This window comes from Lepisma saccharinum, chromosome 3 (assembly GCF_977018435.1).
Source record: "Lepisma saccharinum chromosome 3, izLepSacc3.1, whole genome shotgun sequence".
NCBI classification, from domain to species: domain Eukaryota; kingdom Metazoa; phylum Arthropoda; class Insecta; order Zygentoma; family Lepismatidae; genus Lepisma; species Lepisma saccharinum.
Window position 1 is genome coordinate 71,113,558 of NC_139231.1, and position 18,890 is coordinate 71,132,447.

General features: G+C 36.8%; 1 protein-coding gene across 1 annotated transcript in view; it reads right to left on the reverse strand.

Annotated features, from left to right (window-relative positions):
- bs (serum response factor blistered) overlaps nucleotides 1-18,890 on the reverse strand; it is a 136,148-nt gene that overhangs the window by 81,213 nt on the left and 36,045 nt on the right. The window contains exon 2 of the mRNA XM_083118750.1: nucleotides 17,729-17,983. Coding sequence (XP_082974876.1) covers nucleotides 17,729-17,983 — 255 coding nt within the window. The remainder of the gene's footprint in view (nucleotides 1-17,728; nucleotides 17,984-18,890) is intronic.

Below are 18,890 nucleotides of genomic sequence, written 5' to 3' on the forward strand. Positions count from 1 at the left end.
AATGGAAGCAATTTCAGAAAAGGAACTGATATGTGTTCGTGAAAATTTCCTAAAAATATGCCGTAAATGTGTGGATGCAGGGGGACATTTCCAACATCTCTTGTAACAAGGTACATGCTCATTTTAATTATAACTGTAAATGTAATTGTACGAGCTTATTTCATTACTTAACTAATGGTTCCAGTTACGTGGATGTTGTATCTAGTTTGCCGGCAGATGTGCTCTCACTGCCCAGCATGCTAGCCAATGCTCCATGGACGACTTGAAGTGAAAAGCACTGTACAATCATTGCAAATTGCATATCAGAATAGGCCTAGATACCCAACAACTAGTGGCACATATTTTTGATAAATAAAAAAGCAAAATTTTGGTACAAATACAGTCAATCTTTGGTTCAAAAGCGGAAAATAAAATAAAATTTCGATGTTATAGCGGTGAAAAAAAAACAGATCAAAAGTGATATATAAAATGACATTTTGGTTTTAAAATTGTGAACATAATCCAAAATTTGATTTAAAAACTGCACTTATTACAAAAAATAAAAACCCTTCTAATAGCACATTTATATAGTACCAAAGTTTATATTCCTGTATAAAGTGGTCCAGTCCATTCTTGCTTCTCAAATATTTACAGCAGAATTAATCAATTTTCTGTGAATTGCATGACTCACAGGATAATTCAAACTTCAGAAAGTGTCGCATTGATAAATAAACTCTAAATTTCATGTTTAAGAGTCTATTTCTCATTTTACAGTTAATTTCGCATCATTTTGTGGCAAAACAGGGTAGGAAAATGCACCTCACACCTTTCAGAAACATTAAAAAATAACATTAGAATGTGTTATTTCACATTTCATGTTTTCATCAATAACAAAATATGCATGCCCCTACCAATAATTGAATTACCAAACATTATTACTGGATCTACCACTGACTTCACCATGCTTGTCCAGTTACTTTCATGTGTTATAAGGAAGCTTCTATACTAAAGAGGCAATGTGGGCCCCTCAGTCTTTAAAAATGCATTCACTGTGCATGCACGACCTATAGGTACTGGTGACAATGCACACTATTGATATCACTCACTCTAAGTGACATGCAAGCAACATGTTGAGTGTCATGTCACTTCAGGTTAGAGGTTGTATTTATATCTGTAGGTTCATTCCCAAGTGGGACTCATCAAGTGTCACTTCAGTCTCCCTTAGAGAACCATGCAATATGAGTTACAGATCTCAATAAAGTACTTGCTGGACACATTCCATATTCCATCATTTATTCAATCTAGAAAACCTGCATTGATTCAAATCCACTCATTTTATGTATGTCTGCCTACTGTTTTCAATTAAATCAAATTTAATTTATTTCAGCACTGCTTCACATGAGGATCTCTCAAGAACAGAGAAAATAACATGTAAACATGATGGTAGGGCTCTCATGTTGCCAAATGGTAGTTATCACTATCATCTTTGATGCAAACAACCTGCTCTGGGTTCAATGCATGGTGGAAAACAATAATTTTGGTGCCAACTAAGCACTAGCATGCTTCTTCACTTATTTTTAAATTTCCAAAACTAAAAGGCTAAATATAATTTTAAATGGCATTAACATTTTACACTATATATTTACAAGTAGTGCCTCATAAAACATACAAAATATAATACTAATAATTTATGGAGATGAGAAACTACAAGTCAAATGAGAAATTCATTTTGAGAAAATTAATTCTCTGGCTTTTCCAGATTTTTCACCTATTTTCAAATAAATTTCCTTGCCACACTAACATTTTTTATCTTACTTTAATGCCGTTAGAATAAATGTTAATATTTGAGTGCCTACATGAAAGCCATGGCTCCAGTTGCAAGAAATACCATATTTTAAAGTATTTCTCTTTTCCTCTCTTATGAATGCATTTTATATAACATTAGTTTGCAAAAGTGTAAAAAATCAATATTAATTGAAAGTTTAACAATTGTATTTTTATATAAATACCTGAATTTTCCATGATCTTTTTAGTTGCAGGTGGATTTCCCTGACTTTCCCAAGTTTTCCTTTCTTTTTTATTTTTGGAGTAGTTTGACTTTCCCAGATTTTTAAACCATTTTGTGGAATTCTCTGCCTTTTCCATGACCTATTTAGCCATAGATGGTCTTCTCTGACTTTCTCAGCAATGTGACTGACTGGTTCATGAAGCTGATGTCTACATTATTCAAATTTGTTTCCACTGTTCTAAGTTTGCACTGTATTATAACAACATTAAAGCAGCAAGAGTAGAAATAATGAGGACTAGCATTCTACAAAACACAATCATCCACAAAATATCAATTTACAGCCTTACTTGGGAGCCAACTTCTTGGGACTCCACAACACCAAACACAACAGTACATTGTGGCGAGATTTTAGTAACGTAAAAGGCAATGCTACCCCCTGCATGTTGTAACATGCCGTGAAGGAACATTATGGAAAATAGAGTTACGGTCCCACACATTCACAATCTCGGTCAAATGATCCCACATCTCCCACATGGAAGTAATATGCCGTGCCAACTTAATGACCACAAGTCATGGTGTGATTTTAGTATACAACTTTAAAAAATAAGGGAGGGGTTGTCCCTGGGATGCAGTGTGCCAACCACAGCCCAATCCGCCATGGTATTTCCTTTATATATCAATAACATATTGCAACTCTTCTGTACCGTACATATGCTTTGTTGGTAGTAAGCAAACGATCAAAATGGTAATTTCCCCAGGTAAGTCATTCTACTTGGTAAAGAAGTATACTTACAAAATATATATTTAAAAAAAGTTGTTCTAATGTTGTTCTAAAGATGTGCAAGTTCAGTGATTACTTTTAATGCCTGTGCATAATAACTGTTCTGTATTTTCAATAAAGATTTATCATGTGTTGCACTGTTTCTTATTCATTTATAGCTGCTTAAAATAAATCCTAAACTCTTGTTACAGATTATTGTCTGTAGTCTTAAGAATGTGTCCAGGGTAAATTACTGATGTAACAGATGTCAGTGCTTCTGTAGACCAGAGTTTTATTTTTTCCAGTTTCTCTTAACTCCACCCCTCTACTGGATTCAACAAGTATATGATTTTGTATATCACTTGTTACCCTGTCATTTGTCTGCAATGGTTGATTTGTAAAGATCATGTAGCACTTTATACTTCAACATTCACATTCCATAGTTGTTTTTTGTGTATTATTCAGATAGTGTGGCATACAGAACAGGCTAACATGTAACCAAGTGGTAAATACTCTCTCCTTTGGTGCAGGTGTCTGGTAACTCCAAAAGTGATGATCTAGCATCATGAGGACATTCTGGGAGCTAAAGAAGTAATAGCAGATTCCAACCTAGGGAAACCGGATGCGTGCCAATGAGACACTGGGTGCTGCTTAATGAAAAGCCACTTGGCAAGTCCTGGCCTAGCAATGATAGCAGTTTCATCTCAGTCAGTGGTAACAACAATAACATGAAAGTGAGAAATTTTGGTAGTCAAAAATACAGGGTGACAAGCACACAAACAAAATAGCAACATGGTGAACTTGACTCCATATGTTTAGCTATGCTTCACTCATTGATTCACAATATGATTCTCTAATAGGGACACGTGGGCTCAGATAGACCACATCACACTTGTTTGGTATTTTCTGATAGCCACTTTTTGTAAGCTGATACATTCAATTGCATGATGCTCCTGCACATATTGCCACGATGCAAAGTGATAACGTACTGATTACGAGCTCTGACACTGTTACCATCTACTACTTATGAAGTGTAACAGTAAGGCTTTAAAGTTTATTCCACAGTAAAATATCCCTTTGAGGGATACATCCTATGAAGCAGCTTTCCATTGGGTGACACATGTCCAACACATCATCTCTGTCATTTGGTTTTCTAGACCCGAGTTGGCTCCTATTTCTTTAAGAATTGTTCCCCAATTGCACTCAGAACCACTCTTACTAAAGGTGCGAGTGCTATTTCACTATATGGAAATTATACAGTATGACACCTTGCTCACTTATCACAATCCAAAAAATTGGTATCTGCCACAAGAAGTGAAATTCATTTTTATTGTAAGGAGTGAAAACAATCCACAGACATTGCCCAAAGTGACAAATTGCTTTAGGCTGCAACACTAGTAGGTGACTCGAAACTTTCTACCATAAGATAATGGGGGCGACAGCCTACAGAATCTGACACACAGTTTTATCAAACCTAGGGATCTAGCAAGGAGCTAGTATCCATCCTCAGAGACCACAAAAGCAGCTGTTTTCAGAGATGTCATAAATCTTTAGAGCATGGGAGGGCATTATATAAACATAGGCAAAAGCTACCCTTTATTCCATAATACTATTACACAAATGATATGAATTAACACTGAGGTGCTGAAAAGTGGCTGGCTACATGAAGTTAATAATGGCTGGACAGCCAAAGTGTTTTACTTTCTTATAGTAGTATTGATTATTTGCTATAACTAAAGGTAAAGGTAATGAAATCCCATGTACATTGCAACATGCCATAAAGATATATGTAATGAGGGGATGTGGACTCACAATTGTGGTCATTCGTGTAGTCAGCACCATACCCTGGCTTCTTTTACCACCTGCCCCTCCTTCGCAGATATCCATTTACTAGAGCCTAGGTGAATCTCAGAGCTACTCAATACAGGGACATTGCTTGAAAAATTGCCACCCATAATCACCCACCCTGGGAATCAAATCTGTCTCTCCCTTGTGGCAGCCAGATGCTCTACCTACTGAACCACTGTGCTCCTATAGTTGTAACATACTTAACATACAATGGACTACTCTTTTGAAGAATAACTGGTAGCACATACTCTGAATTCCCTTGGCCTATCGCTTCACTACAAGAAGTTAATGGGCATTTTTTCCAAATCTAACAACATATTTCTGATGTTGAGCCTTGATGAAGTATGGATTCTCTATTGTCTTGTTGTTGGCTCTTTTGCCTTGATGCAAGTAAGTGGCAATAGGTACAATTCTCAGTTTCATGCTGCACAAGAGACACATATAAAAGTTGCTAAATTGTGCATTTGAAATAAGTTCATAAAAGATCAGTGCTGATATGTAATATCCGTATCTGAAAGTATCAGTTAGAATTTAATCACTGATACCCACTACTCAAATTGAGGGGGAGGGGTGCAGAGGGATGATATCCCCCTCAAGCTAGTAAAATTTTTACAAGGCATCCCCCCCCCACCTGTCTCATTGTCACCATGTTAAACCATAGGAGAAATCCCCAGCTAACCCCAAAGCTCTACCAAATATCACCCCAGCTAACATTTTCCACTTCAGGTGCTGCCGATACCAGCTGATACTTTCAGTCTGGATGTCTCATGGAGTTTGCAAAATACCATGCAACACTTCCCTGTGGTCTAAATATCTTGTAAATTATGCCAGGTGTCATTGTTACCTATGTGTAAATTCAGTTTGGTGTCAACAGGTGGGACTGCAGCATTTTACAGCTTGAAATAGAACCAGTGTGATTCATTTAACTTTCTATCACATCTCAGGTCTCTGTCAGACCCTGGTGTCCAGAGTAAGTTACAATATTTTGTGTACTGAAATCTACATTTCCGTTGTTTAATTATTGACGTAATTTGTGCATCATTTTCAGCATTAACATTGTTGTAATTTCAACGGTATTCTAGCACATTTTCTGCATTTTATATTCATTTATCACAATCTAAAGACAATATATATATATATACTGACAGGGTCTTCCAGACCCTGGTGTACAAACCATGTAACTAAAACATATGTACAGATGAAGGGATAAATGATTATCTCATGAGAAATAATAATTACTGTAATGCAAAACTCTGGCTAATTGCTGTAGCTCCCAATATTCTGAATTACTTTCAGTTCTTACAATTTTCAATTATTGGTGTTTGTATCAGTGAGAATTGGTATATCAGCAGTGGTATTGGTATCAGACTAGCCCTACAAAATACCTCACTGATCTCAGCTGATTACAGATCTCTGCATTTCATTGTTAAAGTAGGCAAAAGGAGTCCTTTATTACACATGTAGACTAATCAAACATGAACATATACAAGCACTGAAATCTTGAGTCCTAACAAGAATTTGAATCCTTGAACACCCTTAAAGTAAAGAAATAGCATTAACCATTATTCACTGTATTGGGGAGGCAGTTGGTCAAGACTGATGTTAAATCAAGTGTGTTCCTATTGATAGAAATTGTGTTGTGTCTCACAGTGTCGATATCCAAAATTTCCCTGTCAACAGCAATTGGGCTTCTAACCGTATTCAAGTACTTGTCTGGAGACAAACAAGACATTTTCTCTTTCCTTGTTGGTAATAAAGGATGGTACTGAGATGGCCTTGTTAATATCTAGATGATAATGAGACAGATCCCTGTAAAATTGACACTGTCTGAGTTTTAGAATCCGAGACTCTTGGGGGTCTTGTTCAATACTTTGGTATGATATTTCAAAAATTTGCATAACGAAATATCCTTTACTATAAGACTTCTTCAGACATACCAAACCAATATTTACCTGATTATTTAAAGACAAATCATGTACTTTGTTTCATTAAAATCAATCCATTACTGGCAACTGCGAGTCTGTGTAGAGTGATTGCATACTTGCAGCTTCTTTTCGTTTGAGAGTTTGTAACATTAGAATGGGACATTAAATAGAAAACTGTTGTTAAGAAAGGCTGTTTTGCTCAATAACCTCTATACGTTGTAGAAGTTTGTGCAATGACATACTGTATATCTTGTCTATTGTAAGATTAAAGATTTGCCCTTTGGGACAGACACACTGCTAAGTCTAGTCTTGTCTCAATACCATCCATACTAGAAATATAATCTATAATATTTTGTGTTATGACCAGGGCTCAGAAGCCAATGAGGTCAAGTCATCTTGAGGGTGGAGGGGAGGGGGTAACATTTTCCTTAAGTTAGAAAGAGAAAACTTTTTCAGGAGCAGACTCAAAGGGGAGGGAGTGGTTGGGTCCACCCTCCTCCAGGTTCCTCACAAAAGTAAGTAATGCTTTCTCAATATTGAGCAAAGTCTAGTTTTCATGTATATTTCACCATCTTTTAGTTTCTGTTTCCTCTCAATAATGTATGTCCTTACATGGAACTTGCCCCTCTCTCCTAATTTGCTGACAATGCAGGGTGCTGCTCTGCTTAAACAATGATACCATTTATGAGCTAGCAAAAAGACCCTTGTGGAAACCAGTGTTGTTATTCTTTATGAAAGATATAATTTGTAATAAGTCAATTCTTGCTTTATGTTAATTAAAAAGATGACTTAAATGTGGCAATCAAATTGGTTAAAAACATTACAAGAACTCTCTGACCTTGATCTCCTCTACTCTCCACCAAATTACACCCATCCCTAAACTCGATTCTGAGTCTGCCCCTCTCATTTTTCAGCACTTTTTTTTTTTTTCATTCTTGAGGTTTAACTACATTTTGCTCCTTCATGTGCATTTTAATCATATTACTTTTTCTCAAAATTCAACAACTTAAAAGTCATCTTTCACTTCACACTTAAGTGCAACAAGAAAAAGCAAGCAAGGTGGATGGATAACTACTACCCAAGAGCCTTAAGTCCAAATAATAAGTACAATAGCTTTTAATTGTATTCTCCCTTAACTTCGTATTTTGATTTACACCACCAAACACCCATGTCAAATTGTTCACAAATATTTTCACAAGTACAATGATTTAATTTTCATCTGTACAATCTGGTACACACAGTAGATGTACATCGTAGAAATTGAAGCAAAAATGCAGGAAAAACAGTTGAAGTGAAACCACAGCTGGTTCAGTAGCTCAGTTGGTAAACCCTAGTTCGAGTTTTGTATTCCTCACTTAAATTTCTGTGAAACACATCTGTGTGTGACAAATCATCAGGTAATATACAGCTCCATGATGGGAGATTCTAGGCATCAACGTTGTCATCAGTGTTTCAAAGGCAACAGATCAAATAGTGGTAACCAGGGTTGTTAAACGTCTAGGAACCCATACATTCTAAAGGGTTCTATTGGGTTCCGCTGCAGAACCAGAACTTTTTTTCTTGCACAATTTAAATTCGGTCCAAGTTACATATTGTTTCATTGAAAAAAGGTTCCTGGACCAAATTTAAATTCATCCTTAAAAAAGGTTCCTGGATCGAATTGAAATACTTTATACATAAAAAGGTTCTTTACAGCCTAGAACCCATTTATACTTGCTGATTTTCTGTTCCGGGTGGGAATTGAATTTATTTACAATTCCTGGAAATTAACAACCCTGGAATTATTAAGGGTCCAGAAATCCATACATTCTAATGGGTTCTATTTGGTTCCGTAACAGGACGGGAACCTTTTTTCTCACAATTTAAATTCGATCCGGAAAAAAAAATAATCCTGGACTGTATTTAAATTGAGCCAGAAAAAAGATTCCTGGACCAAATTTAAATTCAGTCTGAAAAAATGTTCCTGGACCGTATTTAAATTGAGCCGGGATAAAGGTTCCTGGACTGTATTTAGATTGATTTGGTAAAAAGGTATAACCCCCCCCCCCCCCTTGATCCAGTAAAAAAACATCAAAAGCAGGAATAGAGGCTGGCTATTAAAAAAAAGTATACATAGCACCCCTTTCTAAAACCTTGGGCACGCCACTGAACATGTTCATTATTTCACTGCCACTGCCTAACATTACATTCCAATAAATATCTGAACCATTACCAACATCAACAATTTTGTGTTTCAGCTTGTGAATCATACACAAGCACAAAGGAAGATCATGATTGTCACATTCTGCGGTCATTGTTCTACGTGCACATTCATGCACCTCAACAGTACCATCACATACGAACCATTCCTTCAATATGACTCGACTTCCTGTCACTATGTTATCCACCATTACTAGGTTTCCATTGCACAATGCTAATTCAACAACTTATGGCAGAAGTATTGATCAAGCTCAAGGCAATCTGCAAGACTCACTGCAGAGTAGTTTTAAAATGGTGCATACCTTATTCCTCACTGCTCAAAATCAAAATTACATTTCAGACAAGGTTTAGGTAAATGAAACATTTATGGCCCTTGTCCTATAAAAATTAAAACACTGCATATTCAGTGATGCCACCATAGGAGGCAACAATTTTTGTAGCCCTAACCCCCAGCAAACAGAAAAAAGTTGAATAAATATTCCTGCTGTTCCCAATACTCTCCCCATACATTTTTTTTATGTCTCTGTTACCGGATAAATTCATCAATTAAAAACTGAATACAGCAAATATTTTAAAATGTCTTTCTCCTTTTTTTTTTTAATCAATCAATAATTCATTGAGGTACAATATGATCTTCATAAACCTTTATTGTTATCTTATGTGATGTCGTAGCAACTTGTGATGTTGGAGGAAAGAGCACCATCACTCACCTGATGGCTCGAGCACATACCCCTCAAAGACAACTGGCTGATAGAAAGAGCTCACATGCAGGTAGATTTGGCATTTCATATTGCATGAAGCAAGCATGTAATGTTTTCTGGAATACCAATTCCTTGATTGCCAAAAGGCTTTTTGCCCAGAGTTTGGTGTACATGTTGCTTTCAATAAACCACCCATATTGTTCCTTATGCGAAAACTGGGAACAACCAGGTCCCATCTCAACAAATGTATGAAGTAGAGTACTGCATAGGACCACTTTCGCTCGCTCACACTCATTCAAGTCTCCCATGCTCGAATGTATAGAATCAAATATCATTTCAATGTGACAATAATCATAAGGTAAAAGTAAAAAGGTAAAGTTCCCCATATAGCACCATGCCATGAAGGCACATTTAGGCAATAATCGTAGAAAATATATATGTTAAATTCCATCCTGGTAGTTTCAGCCCATAATCATCTATTTCATTTTCATATATCACTATGTATTGGTACGATAGACTAAAATACATTTTAACATGGAGTTGATGACTATGTTCGCTTAAGTTTCACGATCTATATTTGAGGACCCACTACCACAGACAAATTATGGTTATATGTGAACTACTGGACTTTGAGTGTATACTGATCATTTTGAGTGAGCGTTATTCATTCAAGCGAAGGAACTGTCAATTCCATATGCTATCTAGCATCGTCCGTGCGAACTATTAGATGCTCGAGCAAAAAGCCCTCGCTGCAGTATTCTAGTCGAAAGCATGCTTCAATGAATACGGCTTGCCGTATACAGTTATGCACATTTCTGAGTTGAAACAACCCCATTTAAAGTCCATGGGATCATTACATCCTAGAAGTACACATGATTGTACATGGAGGATATTTTCAACATTTAATACAATATCCAAATGTCAACTATCATCCTCTAAATATTTCTGCAATGTTCAAAACAATTTTGTGTTTTCCCTGCGCTTCACTATCAAGTTATCCATCCAACATAACAACACTAAGTTTTACATGGATCACTCTGTGCATTTAATTTGTTTTCTAGTTCTTTGATGCTGCTAAATTTTACACTTTTAAGGGCTGTTCCTACCCTTACAAAAATGTGCAAATTCATTCACAAGGCAGAATTATTCCTTCGACCAAAAAAAAAAGTATATCTAGTGAAAAAGTCACTATGTTGGTAACTATGTGAGGGAGGACCAGCATGAACAGACATACATTATTTTGAAACACCTGCTTCATTCTTGCTGTATATGAGCTCCAATTAAATGCTCAAACTTTATTCATCTGAAAATGGGGCACATGTTTACTTTTGACCACACACACTGAGTTCACTTTTTGACGACACACACTGAAATGTGCTCACGAACACTTGCTCATTTTTATTATCTAGCACCACTATCACACAGGCAAAATTTGGCAACACCGATTTGACAACTTGAAAAAACAGTATTGCATCGAGATTCTGGGTGGTTACATCTTTTCAGGGGTGTAATGGGTCCTAACATTCTGATACACAGGATTGATTGGAGCTGCTGAGGTGAGAGCGAGGCCTTGAGCACATGGAATTCCATGGTTCTGAATACCTGACCTGTGATCATGCTTGGAATAGTTTCGAAAAAAATGTTGTGCAGAAAAAACCACCACCCTGGACACACTGGAATCTTACAACTGCCAATGAAGGAATGGAACAACATCCCAACAGCATAATGGAGAGCATGTTAAACATGGGCACATCCTATATCGTGTTTTGAGGTAGCCACATTCTCTAATGATGACAGCCAGATTTCATGGGGAGGATAAATTTACTGCCATCACGTCGCGAAGGCTCAGAACATACCCTTCTGTCCTGCTCTTTCCATAGTGGGGAATCTCAGTCATTTCTTGTCAATAAAGTTGGAATAGTGACTGTATTGTCTTCCTGGGCCAGTATCCACAAAATTTACGACACAATACCTCTTTCTACCCCAGCAATAGCAACAGAGTATATATTTTATTTAAGAAATACCCCTGCATGATAAATCATAAGTCCAGGCTGTTTAAAAAAAGTTGCACCCCTCTCCAGATGCTTTCTGACTGATGCTAAGCCTCAGATGGGGAAGTGGTAATGTTGTTGCCTTGTAATCAAGGGGTCCGGAGTTCAATACCCAGTTCAGGCACACAGTGGTTCAGATCCCACTTTCAGTCCCAACTACCCTATCTGTGCATATAATGGACTTAAAATTCAAACTCTAACTGTTGCCTACAACCTCACCCCATGCCCTGAAAGGAACCAGTCATGGAGCTACAAGTCATTATGAACAAGAAAATCTCCTCCCCCATTCATTGTAACAAGTCCAAAAACTACAACAACTGATAAATTTTCAATTCTAACCATTAAGGGTCAAACAAATGTATTCTGATCCATCAGGATAATTCAGATATTTGTAGTAATATGTGGGATAGACCAAAAACCAGTCGGATAGAATTTGTAATTGTTTAAAAAAGTATGCCAAATTATGGATATTTTAAAGCAAAACGATCTACACTTTTCTTGTATACAAAATAAGATGAATGCTCCATTTAACTGACCAATGACACTGCATTATGCACACACAATGTCCATTATTACTGCTGAACTACAAATAGGAGGGGGTCTGGTCTATAGGCTGCAGCTGTTACTAAACTAGAACAATCAATTGAGACATATTTGCACATTCCTATTTTTAGGAATTGTTTTCAAATTATTAGCCCACACTTTTCCCTTTGATACAATTATTTTTCAGTCATGAAAGAATCACCCTCGAAAACATGCCACCACAGACCCAGATGTATGTTAAATTAATGGGTAATCTTAGCCTGATTACAATAAAATAACTGAAAAAGTTTGCCCTGTTTTAAAAAACATCTAAAAACTGTTTACTTAAGTATTGGTGAGTATTTTGTTGTTTGAGCAACATTTCGGGGTTCCTACAGCCCCCTTCTTCAGGCTTCACTTGGCACTAGTTTATCCTACATGCCGCGTCACTTATTTAAAAACAAGGATTGGGTTAAAAGGTACATTTGGAAAATAGAAATATTTTAAAAAACATGCCTAAGCCTTGGTAAAAAGCTTCTCAAAACCAGTATTACTCCCATTAAGAATCCCCAAAGACGTTAAAAATCAAAACCTAAAACTATTAAAAACACAGTCACCCATGATGGTATCTGGTTCTTCTTGGAATGCAGGAAGTTGCCGACGTATTTCTCTTCTGCTTCTCCCCACCGAAGCTTACGTCCCATCCACTACAATCCTTGTTTTTAAATAAGTGACGCAGCATGTAGGATAAACTAGTGCCAAGTTAAGCCTGAAGAAGGGGGCTGTAGGAACCCTGAAACGTTGCTCAAACAACAAAATACTCGCCAATACGTAAGTAAACAGTTTTTAGATATATCAATAAATGATATCAAAAGTAAATTTTCACACACGTGCACACACTCCAACTTGTCAACAAAAAATGTAATGTAACATATTCTTTAGTTTTACTTAGTATTTGAATTATTTTTTTAATAATCCAGCTTCAAGAATTGTTCAATTTGATCATTACTACCCGTTTAAATTTCATCTTTACTTGTTTCAAAGCTTTCATCATTATTATCCACTTCGCCACAATTTGGTACACAATAATGGTCTGAATCTGACATAATTCCGCTAAAGCAGTTACCAAAGCACACAGCAATACTAGTCTACCAGCTACCAGAGTGCAGCAGTGACTTACAGCGAAAGTTCACTTCTGACAAACTAGCGACAAGAAAATGAACAGTGGCCCATGTAAAAATAGCCACCCTCAGTTAGGAAAACTATAAAAAATACAACTTCACTTGCTATGTATAATCTTTCAACATAGCACAAGCTATTAATGTAAAATTATATGAAGATATATATACACGTACATGTTTGGTGTGAAAGGGTTAACGGTTTAAAATGGTAACAACAAAAAGATGATTTCAACACTAATGAAGAAATTCCTTCAACAATGTTGTAGAATCACATTCATGATCACACGACAAAGACAATCACACTGCGAGTCAGCGTGTCTTGCTTTTGTCTGCAATAAGCTCCAAATGACAACTGCAGAACTGTGAAGTTCTTACAATACTATATACTACATAATTGCTCACTACTGTTAGCTGCAGGCTAATACATTGCTGGCAGTGTAAAAATCAATTAACAAAATTCCAAATTGCAAAAATTAGATTATTGAGGTAGGTATTCACAGATTAAAACTGCTATTGAACACAGCAAGAATAGAAATTGCACTTTTCACCTACCTACACATAAAAAAAAACTTCTCTGCTTGCACTGTACGTTTCTTAACCTTCTTACGTTGTGGTGTGGTAGCCTTGTCACTCTATACAGGATGTGAACAAAACTTTTATAACCATGCCATATTTCACTCATGAGTCACTTTAGACAACCGCTGTAAAAAGTCACACAAACTGCAGACTACACTTTCAGACTGGATAATACAATGGGGAAAAGTGTAATTTTACACTTAGGATCAGAAATTGATTGTTACTACGTCACTCACAGGGAATTTTGGCAATGTGGAAAAGAACAATAAACACAGTATGGGTGATTAAATATTTGTCACAAATGTCTGTATGACTTTCAATTGCCAAGGACCCTATATTACTTATAGTGGAACCCCAATTTTATGTTCCTGGATTTTAAATTTCCCTACACTTTAAGTTTGAGCCTTGGTCCCATGAAATAATTAAAATACAGATTTAACTGTAATATCACCTAAATGCATATGCATGGTACAGAGCATTCCCTGCCATTCGCTACGAGACTCGGTGGCAAGCAGCCCGGCGTCAGCGCTTGTCTTTCCTGGTGAACGGGTCCACGACAGTTGCTAGTCGCCTATTAAAATTACACTTTTCATATTGTGTACTAACCTTTAATACTGAAGGTGTTGAAAATGACGTCCCTCTGCTGCAACACATTCCTGGCATCTCCGAAGGAAATTGGCATTTAAATGTGCAAGTTCGTCTACTGTAATTCTCCCGATTTCTCATACAAGACTCTCTTTTAACTCATGGATGGTGTGCGGATTGTCTTTCTATACTTTATTTTTTAGATTTTTATTTTTTTTTATTTTTTATTTTTAGATTTAAGAATTTTAGCGGATCTAAATGCTATGGTTTTTGAAACACCAGTTTCTTGTGAGAGGCGGCGGATAGATTTCCGAGGAGACTGTTCTAACCTTTGTCCTATCTCATCGCGTTTTTCCTCAGTAAGTACACGTGGGGTTTTCTTTCCACTTTTATTCAGAACTGACCCTGTTACTCTAAACTTTTTTACAGGGTAATATAGTGGTTCTATGTGGAACGGGAACACCAGGAAATTACTCTTTCTGAAGTAACACTCGACAAGATAAATCCTTTGTTGTAATGTAAACTTTTGGGGTGCCATATTAAGCCACAATCTTCAACACACGGACACGACACAACACTACTTCCGAGGGAGGATTATACTGGCGTCAGTCTGCAACGTCAACAGAAAGGGAAAGAGAACGAAGGCAGGGAGAGTGAAAAAAACAGACTGTAGCGTGCGACTGTCGCAGACCACGTTCACCGGGAAAGACAAGCGCTGAAGCCGGGCCACTTGCTGCCAAGTCTCGTAGTGAATGTCAGGGAATGCTCTATATAATCTTTGTTGTAATCCGTTCTATCCACACTTTTGATGTAATGGTCTTTACGTTGGTTGTACTGCTTTCTGCACGTGCATGTCAACAGTGTGCAATTGTTGTTGCAAGGTAAACATGGCCATGACACACTCGGTTTGCACCAAAGAAGAAGAGTGAACAATAATCTGTCTTTTATGGTCTGAAGGTGTACCAGGGCTGAAATCCACTAAAGGCATGCATCACAATATGGGGAAAATGCTATCATGTGTGCCAAAGTGTGTTTGAATAGCTTTAAAAATTCTAAAACAGTCAGACAACTGTTAAACCGGGAGGATGAGCAGTGTCCATTCACATCCACTACTGACGACAACATTGAGCAAGTCCATGCCATGATTCTGACAAACCGACGAGTGATTGTCAATGATGTAGCAAAGTCATCTGCACACTAGTCTCCCATACTGTGATGCAAGCCTTTTGTGCATTTTGGCCCCTTGCAAACCTTTAGACCACAAAAACAGATCACTGCTTGTTGTTGTTTTTTTGGTGGATAGAGCGGCAAGGCCATGTTTACCTCCAGCAACGAGGAAAGAAATGAGTGAAGAAGGTCAAATATGTGAATCAATGACAAATTGAACTCTATTGACATGCACGTGCAGTATGGAAAACCTGAAGCAAATTGCAGCAAAAGTGCAGATAATTCTTGACTGGCAGAACCTATATGCGGATTAAAATTCAGACACCTAATAATGCAATTGATATGCTAATTTTCATGAATGCTTACAAAGGAATTTGGAACACATCCAATTTTGCAGAATCTGCAATATCAGTAATTTCATTTTGTTCTTGCTTTCTCAAAGTGAAATACTTTTTCAGGGATTGCGGAAATCTTTCTAAAACTCACCTATTTGACAAGCTGAGATCATCCTTTTTGCTGCTTTTTTATTGCTTATCATGTAGTATTTTTGAATTGAACTTTTACAAAACACCTTTGTTTTACACGGGATAAAAATGGATGAAACATAAAAACAGCATCATAATATAGAAAAAAAAATCAGTTTTGCTAATACGACATTATCCTTTATCAACGGTGGTAAGGAAAGGAACAACAGAATTACAGCACTCAAGGTTTGTCTGGCTTTCAATATTAAAGGCTGTGCTTGCGTTGTTCCTTTCCATATCTCCTTTGACAAAGCCAATGTGGTATTTGCAACATTTGAAAGCATGCAGTTTCCCCAGATCATGCTGTTGTTTTCAGATTTTGTCGATTTTATCCCAGGTATGACAAGATGCTTTCCGAATGTGTAGTAATAAAACATTAAACCATGGCTGTAGAAACACCATAAGGTAAACGCTGGTCCATTCATGGATTAAATATTAAAGCCCAGTGAACCTTTGGCTGATGCCAGGACAGCTTTTTTTTTCCAAATTTTCTTCTCCTTTCGAAAAATCACTATTGTATTCCAAAATCTAAAAAATTAAATCTTAGAATTCCTTCTAGAGCATTCACGTGAATCTTCATGTGGTTTGCTTTCGCTGTTTCCTACATATCATCAATAGTTTAATGGCAACATAAATCTATTAAACTACTGTCAATATCCAGACAACAGCGAAACAAAATTACATGAAGATTCAAGTGAATGCTCTGGAACGAATTCTAAAGAGATGTAACTTTTCAGATTTTGAAATATGATAGCAGTTTTTCGTAAGGAGGGGAAATTTCTAAAAAAAAAAGCTGCCCTGGCATCAGCCACAGGTCCAGCTGAGTCTCAATGACTATTAATCCAGATGCCAACAAATATTCAGAATCACAATCTGATACTTCAGTTGTTACTGGTATTTTTGACAAAAACATAAGAACATAATCAACAGATGAGTATTTTATTACAATGAATTATAGTAGGTAATGTGTCTCATTATAAAGCACGTACCTATAAAAACTTAGTAACAAATAGTAGTAATGTTAAATAAATTGTCACAATATCATGTTATGAGTAATCATGCCCCATAGACAGGCATCAGACTAGTCAATAGCAAACACTTACTCTCTCTCTCTCTCAATCCTTCTAATCTACCAATATAATATTTGGAAAAAAAACATCTAGCACTATCTTTTCTTACTTCGTGGAATTGTTACACCAATTCTTTTACAATCTATTCCTTCCTTCATCAGGGACATTAACAACATCATTAAGTACCAACAGGTGTAGAAAAATGCAACAAACTCTTCGAGTCATCTGCCACAATATCAATTCAATCAGAAGCACAACAAAAAAAACTCTAAAACAAAGGTTAAGTTTCCTACTCTAAAACATTCTACTCATTTAAATACTACAAAAACAAACAAACAAAAAATGGTCCAAACTGGTCAATGCACGTGCATTTGTACATCAAAACTGGTAATCAAACAACAAGCTAGCATGCAAAGCTATCTTTGAGGATGGGACATGTGTTGTGTTGGTTGGTGGTGATGGGAATAGCCTGGGTGTGGAGAGACGGGAGATGGACAGGTAACGTGACTCTGGTAACTGCCTTGCATAACAGGCCCTGGGCTAGAGCATGGCACAAGGTGCGGGGGACCCAGTAAGTGAGAGGAGGTGGCTGTGGAGGGACCCATATGTGAGCTATACATCATTTGTCTTACTTTCTGTTCCTCCTCGTTGATGTTGTAGGTGAGCTCAGTCTCCTCGAAGCCAGTTGCTGACATTCGCTGATCATGGGAGCCTGCGCTTGAAGGAGGCGGGTCTGGAGAGTTCAAACATGTCTGAATCAATGCCTTCCCTGCTTCGGACGTGATCATCGGTTGCAACTTCCTGGTTGCAAAAGTGTACACATGGCCTGTCTCACTGGCGACCAGCAGCATCACCTGGGTGCCTGTCAGTGTTGACAGCTCATATGCCTGGAAAGAAACCATTCTAAAATAAATTTTGGAATTTTGTACAAAAAAAGTAATTAGCCTAATATTGAAATTTCAAAAGTGGCAATATGTTATCCTTTTCTTTACATAACCTAACCAATGCTTCAATTATTTATGAATTACATCAACTTTCCTTTTTACATTTTAATTCTGCAGATTAAAATCTTCAATTTCACCCCCCTTTTCCCCTCCCCCAAAATGTATTATGTGCCCAAAAACACATTTATATAAGAAATACTGAACATATTACAATTTGTAATTTAACTTAACAATTTAACTTTCTATGGAGTATTATGGAATCACTTTATTCAGTGAAAAACATCATTATAGAACTATTTTTCTAACATAAGTATTTAATTTAATACATGTAAATAACAAACACTAATGAAAGTAATTAGACAAAAAGTAAAGGAACTGTCAAATAATGAACAATCATTTAGAATATTAAACTAAGGTTGCAGAACAATCCAATTCAAACCTTGCTACTGGTTTTGCTGCTGGATGACGAATGGACACCGTATCGACATGTGTCATTCTTATATATTGACTTTCAGGCCACTTGTTCCCTGATGATGTCAGATTATTTTTCTGTGCATCAAATACTAGACTTTGGACATAAAATAAATACACATGCCAGTGATTGTCCTGATACTGTTCAAACTGCTCCCAAGATTTAAAATACATGTAAGACAAATATATGAGCATCTTTGAATTGCCAATACAAGTCTCTGTAATCAACATAGGGATAGAAATGTGAAACATAAGGGAGATCTCACACCAGCATGACGAATGACAGGCAACACAGGGCAAGTAAAGAGGGACATTTCACCACAAATTACTTTTCTAAATCAGCACAATGTTTTATTATCATATTTTGAAATGTAAAAAT